Raw genomic sequence first — 12,497 nt, forward strand, 5'->3', positions numbered from 1 at the left:
TATCAAAATTTTCAATTTTCTAAGTATAAAAAGGGCACATAATTCTGTCAAAATGCACGCCAGAGTTATCTAACTTTGCCTGCCCAGTCCCCTCATGATAGTAAGTAAGTGTACCAAGTTTGAATGCAATAGCATTGATACTTTCTGAAAAAAGTGGACCTAAACGCAAAACTTAACCAAAATTTTCAATTTTCTAAGTATAAAAAGGGCACATAATTCAGTCAAAATGCACGCCAGAGTTATCTAACTTTGCCTGCCCAGTCCCCTCATGATAGTAAGTAAGTGTACCAAGTTTGAATGCAATAGCATTGATACTTTCTGAGAAAAGTGGACCTAAACGCAAAACTTAACCGGACGCCGACGCCGACGCCGACGCAGACGCCGACGCCGACGCCAAGGTGATGACAATAGCTCATAATTTTGTTTTCAAAAAATAGATGAGCTATAAATGAATGTTCTGGGCATCGCTAAATTCCAATATGTTTAAAATTTTTGCTTGATATTCAGAAAAACTGTAAACCTTGGGCACTGAATGATTTTAATCACAGTACCATAATTTGAACAATCTTGGAAGGGATCAACTAAAAATGTGTCTTTCCAAAAGTCGAAGCTTTATCTTTACCTTTGGCTGCGAATGAGAGAATACTTGCTTATGATTTTATTACTGCATATATGCATTCAAGGACAACTTATAATCTCAAGTGCTGGTTTATTTTCCACCACATTTATAATTTGACCAATTTTAATAGAGATCCACTAGACAACGTTCATTTCAAATATTTAAGCTCAAGTCTTTGCGGATTCACATAAGATATTTGTACTACATGTATATACATAAATTGAAAACCAATAAACCCTAGGGCGGGACAAATTGATACACCTGGGCCATAATTTGAACTATCTTGGAACAGGTCGACTGACAATGGTTCATACAAAATATCGAAGCTCTAGCATGTGCGTGCTTTTTTTTTATGAAGACGATTTTTAAAGTTTTTTTGGGGCTTGCAATGGCAATTAGCTTTTTTCATGATCTGACATTCTTTTAACAAGGTTGAGAGACGTTACGCAATTAAAATTCCATAGTGTGAGCATTATTGCCCAACCGTTTTTGCAAAATATAGCGTTTGAAACGAATTGACCAATAGGAGACACAGCGACGGAAGCCGATATACATCTGACCATCAAAACTAACGAAAAGCACACCGGTGAGCAAAGATATATTGATGTAACTTTCTTTTACCGTATTTCTCGACAATATATGGATAAGCTAGTAACAAATCCGCAAAACAATACTTATACATGTATTACCATAAATTTACAACTTATTAGCTGTACTTTACTAAGAAAAATAATCAAGGCGACCATCTGCTAGCGTTCAGAAAATTACACATACAAAATGAGTATTCTGATTAACAATCAGACTCAATTTTATATTGATATCGGACTTACTACTCCACAAGGATATATTGATTAATACATCACCGTTTCTATCTCTTTATCATATTTCTCAGACAAAACTTGGATGTGGGGATTTGAGCCCATCTGTTATAGGTTCCATTTAATCAAACCTTCTTTCTCAAAGAAGACAACTGATGATAGATATAATATTTCATGCATAGCTCACTGGATCTGGCAAGTGAAGAGATCGTTCTTTAATAGGAAACAAGATATAGTTTCCCAGCTGACGACACATATAAAGATATTAATGACTGTACATAATATACAGCTGCTATGCATAGGAAAACATGTTTAGTGTATTTGTATTAGCTTTGCTTGAAAATTGAATCGTAGGAATGGCAATGAAAAAATTGACAACTTGAATCGGTACATCTATCTGATGTGCGAAATATATTTCTTTCGTGCCAATTATCAGAACACTGGCTAATACTGCCTGAATAAATCAAATAACACGTATGCCCACTCAATACGTTTTGTTGACAACATGTTTCTGCCTAACAGTATATTATAGCATTACAAAACTTACGTACAGGACCCATTATTGAGGCTTTCCAGTGAAGGACTGAAATAGAATTGGAAAACATAATGCAATATCGAGTTAGAGAAGAGGAACACAGAAAACTTAGGTGTTTGAGACTAGATATACTACATTCAAATTAAAAAAAACGTGTAGAGATGGAACAAGATTCCAAGAGGGAGACGATGGTAGTGAATGGTCAACTTGAATTTAAGGTACACCAAACGTCTAAATCATGACCTTGTGACATAATGTTCACCCCCACTTGACCCAGATGCAGGCATTGCCATGATATTATCAAAATAAATATACTCACCAAGTTTGATCAATGCTGATTCATTAAAAGTGATTCTAGAGTCGTAATAGCGGTAATCTTAAAAAAAACGTACTACCACTCTAAAGGCAACCTTATGTCATAATATCGATTGAACATAATCAGACGATCCAAACTTTTAGCTGAATACGAATTTGGGTAACGACAGACAGACAGACAGAATAGATTATTGTAGTGTTTCCAAACATTGAATTCCGCACATTAATATCTTAGAAAACCCACTCTGAATAACACTGTTTACATGATTTTCAACATAATAGTACTTTATCAATTGGTTATAATCCCTTGCCGGTAAGGATGTACAAATGAAAGAAGTCCTTCCGTCTCTCTGTACGTGTGTGCTTCAGAGCGAAACTCCACTTTTATTTTGCGGGCGATACTCTCCGAACTATTTACATAATAATAATCCACAGATGCCACAGTAAATATTGAGGTTTAACGACTGCGTCTTTAAAGAGTTATGGCCCTTTGTTTAAAATGACATTTGAAGGCTCCTCTAACATTATAAATAAGAATTTCGCAAAACATTTCTACAATAATTATTTGCAAGTGATCACAAAGGATGTTAATAAGGCTTCGCGATTGCATGAGGCGAAGTGATTTATTTCCTTTAATTCCAATAACTTGTACATTTTCGTACTTACATACAACTAAACGTTGATTTATAAAAGGATATAAAACAAATAAAAGCTGCCCAACATTGTTTTTATGAAGAGTATAAAGTATTCAAATCTATAGAAGTGCTGCTGATGCGTCTTGCAATTATATTTCTGGCATGTTGTGACATGTCGTTTATTAACTTTAATCGCACATTTTAAGCTGATAATTAAGAGTCTTCTTAAAAGTGCATTTACGCTATGCCCATTGATAACATACAAATAATGAATGTAAGACATGAAAAAGAGTTATCAGAGAACAAAAAACATAAAAACAAAATGCTGCAAGTGGCAAGTAGAATAAAATAAGTTAACACAACTGCAGTCATCTTGGATTGTGTTTTCATGTGTTTCATGTTTGAAGGTTAACGTCATTTCTAGCACCCAATCTGCCATGCAATTAATAATGTACCGTATGAAAATACACATCATTAAGGTTGCAAATTTAAGAGAGTATCACCAAAAAAACAGGCACGCTAAAAACATAATAGAACACGATATTATGATAACAACCCCCACATACGTAATGTAACTATTCTTAAAACACAATGTCTAAACCAAATGTAAACCAAGGTCTTCTGGCCGTTCTAAGAGCTTGATAAGCTCGAGATATATTATTATTGATGAAGTAATATACGTGTTAACAATGTTTGTTACATTATTAGAGATAATTTGTATTCCTTTTCATAATCTTATACAAACATTCATAAAGAGCATATCCCCATTATTAAGCGAACAACACCGTTTTTATTTTAAAAAATGCAGCGTCTCGATTTGTTTCAAGAGAAAAAAAGAGATCAAATTTTATGTGTAACAAGTACATTTATACGATCATTCCTTTAACAAACCAGCGTGACCATCATTTTAAATAACCAAATACCGTAAATTTGCTTATTTTAATCACTTAACGCCAATAAAAATGAACTCGTTTCGGAAAATGCATACTGACTTTCACGGCTACGTCGGATAAGTTTATCAAGTAACACGTACATGGGCTTATTCACGGCCGTTAATCACGCGCGCCACCTCTTTTTTGCGATGCATTAATAAATGAGCAAATGCTACATCCGAGGTGGCGCTAATGCCCAGATGTATTTAAATTTTACAGATAAGTGTACAAGGTGAGTAGGTTTTATATGTTTTTTCAACATAATTCACATTATTTAAAAAAATCGGGCAATGTAGTGCGATTCGGCGAAGATTTATTCATCCAAAAATGTACAGAAACATACAAACACAACCCATTTGTAAACGTGAGGACTTTTATAAGTTTTGACATGATTGGGGTTCTGAAATCAAATCGATGCCTTTTGCCTATGCTACGAGCAAATCCATCCGATTAACTAGTTAACGACCTCAAACGACTGCGTCTAACATATACTAGTTCCTGCAAGCACAAACACATTGGCGTTTTGTAGATATAATATATTTGTTTTACAATTTTCCAAAAGAGTTTGAGCCAATGCAAAGGCGATGGCGCTAAGGAAAGGAGGTGGCGCTAATGCACGATATGACTTAACAGTCGTATGATGTTTTCATGAAAGTTGTTTATATATTCACTTTCACGTTAAATCATTTTGAACAATTGCTTTTCTATTATTAAAAAAATCGGGCAATGTAGTGCGATTCGGCGAAGATTTATTCATCCAAAAATGTACAGAAACATACAAACACAACCCATTTGTAAACGTGAGGACTTTTATAAGTTTTGACATGATTGGGGTTTTGAAATCAAATCGATGTCTTTTGCCTATGCTACGAGCAAATCCATTCGATTAACTAGTTAACGACCTCAAACGACTGCGTCTAACATATACTAGTTCCTGCATGCACAAACACATTGGCGTTTTGTAGATATAATATTTTTGTTTGCAATTTTCCAAAACAGGTGGAGCCAATGCAAAGGCGGTGGCGCTAAGGAAAGGAGGTGGCGTTAATGCACGATATGATTTAACAGTCGTATGATGTTGTCATGAAAGTTGTTCATATATTCACTTTCACGTTAAATCATTTTGAACAATTGCTTTTCCATTACACCGACGTTGTTAAGAGCTCGATTGATTCTCATAAAATAATGACGCTTTTTTAAATTTCAACACGGACATGAATAAAGGAACTAAAAAAAATATGAATTCAAATCGTGTAACAAATCATACACCACAAACAGTAGGCTGAATTTCCACGTCAAAAACGGTAATGTGATTGGTATGCAACCGTCGGTTTAGTTCCGTGTACAACTTTAAGGTACACCCAGTGCACCAGAAATATATACACGCGGGTAAATGTGTGAAACGATTTTCAACGAAAAGGGATTTTGGGTAATCATTGTCGTCAGTATCACGGCAGGGAGGAACTGAAATGTGAACTTTGCCATGCAGAATTCGGCTATATCCGAAACCTAAAACGCCACGCACAGCATTGCGGTGAGGGTCAAAAGAAAACGCATACATGTGATGTTTGTCAAAAAATGTATATATCCAAACGAGCTCCATATATGCACACCAGAGTTAAACACTTGGGAAACATTTGCATTTGCCAGATTTGCGGGGGAAAAGTTTGAGAAGGAATACTCACTTTCTCGGCACTTGAAAAATGTGCACAAGGATTAACTTTTTAATAGGAGCATTTTCCTAGAGTTGTTGATTTGTTTATTTATGTTATGTTTTTTGCCCTAAGTATTGAATTATTTTCCACAGAGACGATGATTGCATCAAGCTGTTATTACAGCTGTATATTTTATAAGTCAGAGAAGCATCTTTATATTTTGATATTTTCTTGCATTTCCTTTTAAAGCTTTTATAAGTTTGTTTCTTTTCAGTTATTGATTATGTAAAGATCTTAATATCCCGTTATTTAAGTTTGCTCGTTCATATCGCTGAACTGAATCGAACAAGTAGTTTATTTAATTGATAACGTTTGCATGGTTAATATTGTATGTTAATTGAAACAAGTCTTCATCGTTACCATTTTTACGTACGATATCAAATTGTTGCTAGGCAGCGACGTGTAACTTAATATTGTTTTCGTTACTGAAATAAAGTATAAACATACTTTTCTGCATATTAACAATCGAAAAACGTTTTCACCAGCCCATTTTCATATTGGAGACTTAAGAATAAACTGAGGCGGAAAAAAATGTAAGGCGTTTACTATCAAGTATTTGATTACAATACGACGCGTTTTGTACTCAAACTTCAGATACAAAACAGTTTAAAGGACACTATTTAATATTTAGTTTAAGTATATGATTGTTTTGGTGAATACGGGCCTGTGTAGTTAAACCTGGCGAGATGTAATTGTTTTGTTAGAACGTGCGGTTTGCCCAGTAATAGAGCATTGGGACAGAAATCCAAGGATCGTTGGTTTGCATACCGGCCCGGAAACGTAACTTGTGGTGCTTGGCCATGTAATTAATTCTTCATTTATTCTATCTCTGATATAAGTTGGGCAGTTGTTCGTCACGGCATAAGTAAGCGCACTTAGTACTGGTAAATCCAGGAAAATAGTGCGTATGATAACTGACGCTCGATAAGTCATTTCCCAGGGAATGACCCGGTGCCTGTAAGCGTATTTTCCGTTCCCGGTGTACATATTAGTATACTTAAGAGTACCAGCGGTACTTTAAAATAGTCGCTGGGCCAACAACAACCAATCGAGACAACCGCAATTGGTGATTGGCAGCTCAGTAACTACTTAAAGAGTATCTCATTTACATCAAGTATACAACAGAATATCCGGAGTACCGAAAATAAACTTAAAGCTACCCGGGAATATAGCCGTATCCGGGATCCATTGTAGTATACTCAAGACTACCCGGGGTAATTTAAGTAGTATCTGAGCCGTCAACGACCAAAGGAAAACCAAACTGACTGTCGTGATAAATCTGTTTTACTTTTAAAAACGGCACAAACCTACAAAAACAATAAAAACACCAAAAAAACAACAAATGAATTAGTTTTAGCAGGAACTTCAAATTTGTACACCTGACACAATCATCAAATATATTATATAACGCTAAAAGTTCATTCAAAAATGCCGAAGTGAACAACAGTTCTCTATTTGATGAATTATGCGCTACATACAATGCTCATAACACGTATCTCAGTAATAACTTTTAATTTGCTTAGCACTTAGGCATTGCTGTCAAAGTCACGATAAACAACATAATATAAATGTATGCCAATACGTGTTGAAGACAACATGTTTGTCTCGTTAACTTTGTATCCGTATTGTGCTCGCATGGGTTGCTCACCCCTCATAATGCTTAGGCAGAGCTCCAGATAAGGTTTTGTGAAATTCTTAAATTACTACCAGATTTTCAAAAATAATTCTTAACTCTGAAATTTTATTCTTAACGTTACTACTAAGTTTTGGAAAATATTCTTATTTTTTCTAAATGACCAAAAAATAAATAATAATGGTTATTTTCATGCAAAAAAAATCAAAATAAACATACTAGCAACTTTATTTATACGAGCTCAACAGTGTCTTTTCAGTATTATACAATTTTATTTTTCAAATACCTTCATATGCCCAAACTGTGCTTAGATTGCATGCCTTAGATGACTTTTTACATATTTCACAATTAAACCGGTGACCGGGTCTCCCATTCAATCTTTTCAACGATTAGCCACGGAGCTTGTCCCTTCCACTCGTTCAATGTTTTTTTGTGTGTTTAAGTTTGGACCCGTCGTGTCGCGTTTTTGTTTAGCTTTTCCGACTGTGTCGGCAACTGAACATACAACATCATATATCTTTTCTATAATGTCTTTCTAAACATTTAACTTCGGCTCACTTTGCGTACTTTATGTTAAAAGCGTGTTTTTGGGCGCTTTGCAGTTTTTAGGACACTCTCGGGGGGCCGCCATTGTTTTTTGACAGATAAACTGTATACGCCGCTTTTATTGGAAATAATGCGCTTTGTTAAACAATCCCGATCACCATTCTATATAAGCACCGCAAAGATCTTTAATACGCGAAAAGAACTCAATAAAAATCGATACGAACTGATGTAAAAATAATATTCGTAACTTGATTTTGTAATTCTTAATGGTACGACAAGATTTTAAAATAAATACGTAACGGACTTGAAAATAATTCGTAATTACGAAAATACGACCCTTATCTGGAGCTCTGCTTAGGGTTTAGTCTTAGAAACGTATGTCCATGCACGTACTGAAATACCCAATATATTGTCTAAGCATATAGCTTTCTTGAGATTTGTACCTAAATGAGTTTTGTATAAGCCGGTGCTCACGTCGAAATTTAATTCAAAGCCCAGTGGATGAATCTGTGACAACACACTTTTACATCTACTATGATATGCAAAGTTTATTTTTGACGAACTCGGATGCAGTCCCCCAAACAAGCGCCTTCCAAACCAGAAAAAAACTGCATTGTTGTGTTAATATAGCGCAAGGTTCGTTCTAACCTTTTTGCAGTTAAACCATTTGACAACATCTAAAACAATGGAAATGCAACATTGTCTAACGGAAATCGTCCACTTGATACTAAATTTTAAAACGACACCAGTTCCCCATCGACACTTTCCTCAAGGAGGATATTCATAGCGTCGTTACATAATATGTACGTAGTGTCATCTGCCGTGAATTCTTCACACGTATTATCTCTTTCAATGAACACACATGTTCCCATGCAGTTGCCGACAAAATCCAACTGGATTCGTTAAAAGACAATAAAAGCAACGAGATTACACTACTAACCGATCTCCTGCTCGGCCAATAACTTTAATATTCAATTAAATTCGACTTTCTCGCTACATGTCTGTGTTTTGCTGTCATATTTTGTCGATCGAATACTCGGTTCTAAAACGCCATATCATTGGCCAACACAATGAGAACAAGCAACCAGATGACGCGTTGTAAAATTAAAATGGTGTACATGTGTAGATGAAATACCGAGTGACATATAGCGAGAAAGTCAAATTTAATTGAATATATATAATATTGGAACCAGGAATCGTTGCTATGAAGGAGCAAGTTGTACAAATCATATTTTTATTTGGCTTCTTATTGTGAACAGCTCACCATTGTTTCGCTGATTTATTTGAAGTTGTCTGCACATGTAATCGTTTACCTTATGGATAGATTGGTTTCATCAATGTGTTTAGAAATATGTCACCTAACAACACTTAAACGTTTATTGGTATTGTATGATTCGAGGAAATTAAATCACTTATGAAGTAATGATATGGCGTATAGTCAACATAGCCCACACACAAAGAATTCCTATTGCTTTAGTGGACTCATATTCTTCAGAGACGACACAGTCACGCGACAGCATTGATGCTGTGTGCATGTTGCATAAGTAGTACTTGTCATCTGAGTTTGCGGATTTCATTTTTTGCCAATGCCGTCGTCTAGCTTCCAATCTGCACTGCGATGTACAATTACCAATTTACAATATACATATCATAATCATTTCAAGAAACAAAAATTCAATAACTTAAAACGCATGAATGCGCGCGTAACAAGCCATTTTTGTTAATTTTATATTGAAAGATGGGTTTTAAGAAATTCGTGTTTATGAAAAATTGCTATTATTTATAAATCGTCAATAGTAACAGGTACATCAATATATTTGACAACGATTTATTAATCATTATTGTTATTTCGGTTTATATCTATACCTGTTTGACAGCGTTATATGTATGTGTGAGGAGTGTGTGTGTCGGGGTGTGTGTTGTACAAACATGTTATTCTTTCGCCGATAAAAAAATGCTTTAGTATTCTACCTATTCGCATGTGTTTCATTGCCTTAATGCTTCTCATGGGTCTAATCGAGTGAAAATATCACACATTTTTCTTTTGTGATTTGTGTTTTATTGAATCTATTTCATCATGTCAAAGGCGATGTAAAATGTATGCAAATGTTTCTGTCTAATAACATTATCCATACAGTTTTTACATTTGGAGCATACGGGAATATGCTTATGGTTTCTGTTGTTATTTTTAAATTCATATATATATATATATATATATATATATATATATATATATATATATATATATATATATATATATATATATATATATATATATAAGTTTCGGAAGAACATTGGTAGTACAAAATGAAATTCATTAATGGATTCCTTACGACGTAGTTATGCTCGTTGTTGTTTTTATACAAATAAAATGTGTTTGCAGTTTGGTAGAGATTCACTAGTTTCTTTACACAAAATGGAAAAAATACATTTACATTAATGAATGCTTTGATGTTCTACCGTTTTGATTTAACAGATTAAGTTCTAAACCTATATCAACATAAATGTATTCAAGCCAAAAACTTTGGTAATGACCATTTAGTAGTTTGTATACCTCTTCATATTAAGTGATGTGTGTATTTGTGTTCCTACATTTCGCCAAATCTTAACGGGGCCTTAAGAAAATGAATGCGATTTTTTAAAGAAGTTTTGTTAATAAGTGTTACATGCGTCTATTCTAACTGGGATTTGGTCAAAAATGCACACCCTATTGTCTGGCAATGATTGCAAACAATTGTGCGCGGTGTTTTGCTGTAGTTGTTTGTTACAAATAAAATCATAACCTTAACAAAAGATACATTATTTTTGTCAGTGTAAAATATCTGAGCAGTCAAGTATTGGTTCAAACGTTTTAGTGAAAGAGTATTCAAGATCAGACATTTAATCCTATCCATTATAACTTTGCGATCGTTTCAGATTAAAAATATCACAGACAAAAAAAACTACTGCGCACTTATAAAAGTCCACCAGTCTACAACTTCTAATTTCTTATCCTAATAAAATACGAACTTCATTTTGATGCATAAACCCTTGGGCTATATCGCGCGTTTTCTAGGAAAACCAGTCCCAGTTGTTCTGTAATGGGGATCGAAATCAAGACCTCCCTTGAAACATCTACATTGCAAAATTGAGACCTTTAACCGTTGGTATAAAGACACAAATACAGATTCCTGAATTAATATTGTGATGATTAAAGATGGCCAAACAATTGATCGATATAAATACGACTTCTGCGACGAAGCTGTCAATTCTGTCTCCCGTTAGACGGTAAAGTTCCAACAATGCACTGCTCATGAGTGGATTGATAGTCACGGCGCACGTCTTAATGACGAGTGAAATATTAAATATGTCTGTCCTGACAAATTATCCCCGACATCTCCATGGTTTTGATTTCCATTATTCAGAGTTGGCTGCTTGTGATATTAGTTTTGACATATGCTTGATGAAGTTTGATGTTTCGTGATATATTGGAATAAAATCGCGCTGAATAGCCTACTTCAGGCGATTCACCATTTTAACAGACGGTCAGTTACTTTGGTAATGAGAACATACCCTATAAACTTTGCAAATGCTAATATTGGCCTTGGTAATGGTTATATGTGTTGCCAGTTTGCGTAAATGTAAGAAACTCCGACTTGTTAATTTATTTTACATAAGAACTGTCTTGATTTGTAAACAGTTTACAGTTTGCGTACATGTTGAGAAACGTTGAAATATTGATACATTATTTATTGCGATGCTTTCTTTTAAATCATTGTTGCAAAAGGGTACAATAAAAGACTTGCATTCGATGGATTCATACATCTTTAAGAATGTTTTGAATGGATAGATAATTTACAAGAGAAAATTTAATTCAGGGACACACTTTTAATTATTTTGAAAGTATTTCGCGAAAATACAGCTGCCACCAAATACACATATTAGCATATATATTTTGTGCTTAAACTTTGCGCCATTTGTAAACTCGTTTTTGTGCGTGCGAGTAGTTCAATATGTTGAATGATATTATAACAATATTTATTTCGGATATCGATCCTTTTATCTATATGTCACTTGATTCAAGTAGGAACGCTTATTTGTTATACCTTATTGGTGTTTAAATATATTATCGCATCTAGGTAATCATACCTATTATGTCGGCGCGCTATATATACATCAAATGCATCAGTTATTTTCATAACATGTTTACGAGTTACATATACAACACGATCTCCGTGAACAGAATGTACAGTATAATGCACTTAAAAATAATCTCTATTATTGCACAATTCTTTGCTAGCTAAAAGTATAACGTCTCATCGACTAAGCAGAACACGTATTGATAAGTTGAACGACCACCACAGCCGTGGGAGGGCAGAAAGCACCAAGTGGATTCACGGGGTAATAGCTTTTGATATTTGCACGCATATTTCCATCATTGAAACACTGTCTCAGTAGCCAGCATAGAAGATTAATGTACCAATTGATAACCTTCTGACGACTCGAAACAGCAAAGTCTCAACAAGCTGTCAACACGGTTTACTTCTGACCATCAAGAATGCGTTGAGAGACAGATCATCAATGTTTGATTAGAATACATCTATGAAAAATGACCGTCTATATGGGGACTGCTGTATGTAGGATGATACAAGCAATAATTTTAAATAACACGAAATATTGATTTTGCATTGCTTACATGAACAACATTCAGTTTTATTGTTTGAATTGCATAATGAAGAAAGGTTATGTCTGTTGTCTGTTGTTCAATAT

General features: G+C 34.6%; 1 protein-coding gene across 9 annotated transcripts in view; it reads right to left on the bottom strand.

The window, feature by feature from the left end:
* The window catches only part of LOC127868913 (ubiquitin-conjugating enzyme E2 2-like), a 31,920-nt gene that overhangs the window by 5,018 nt on the left and 14,405 nt on the right, over positions 1 to 12,497 (bottom strand). For 4 of the 9 annotated variants that reach the window (XM_052411077.1, XM_052411072.1, XM_052411075.1 and 1 more), the window contains exon 3: positions 1,989 to 2,020. The exons of the other annotated variants lie outside the window; for them this stretch is intronic. In XM_052411077.1, the coding sequence (XP_052267037.1) occupies positions 1,989 to 2,020 (32 nt within the window). The remainder of the gene's footprint in view (positions 1 to 1,988; positions 2,021 to 12,497) is intronic. 9 annotated transcript variants of the gene reach the window in all.

This window comes from Dreissena polymorpha, chromosome 2 (genome assembly GCF_020536995.1).
Source record: "Dreissena polymorpha isolate Duluth1 chromosome 2, UMN_Dpol_1.0, whole genome shotgun sequence".
NCBI classification, from domain to species: Eukaryota; Metazoa; Mollusca; class Bivalvia; order Myida; family Dreissenidae; genus Dreissena; species Dreissena polymorpha.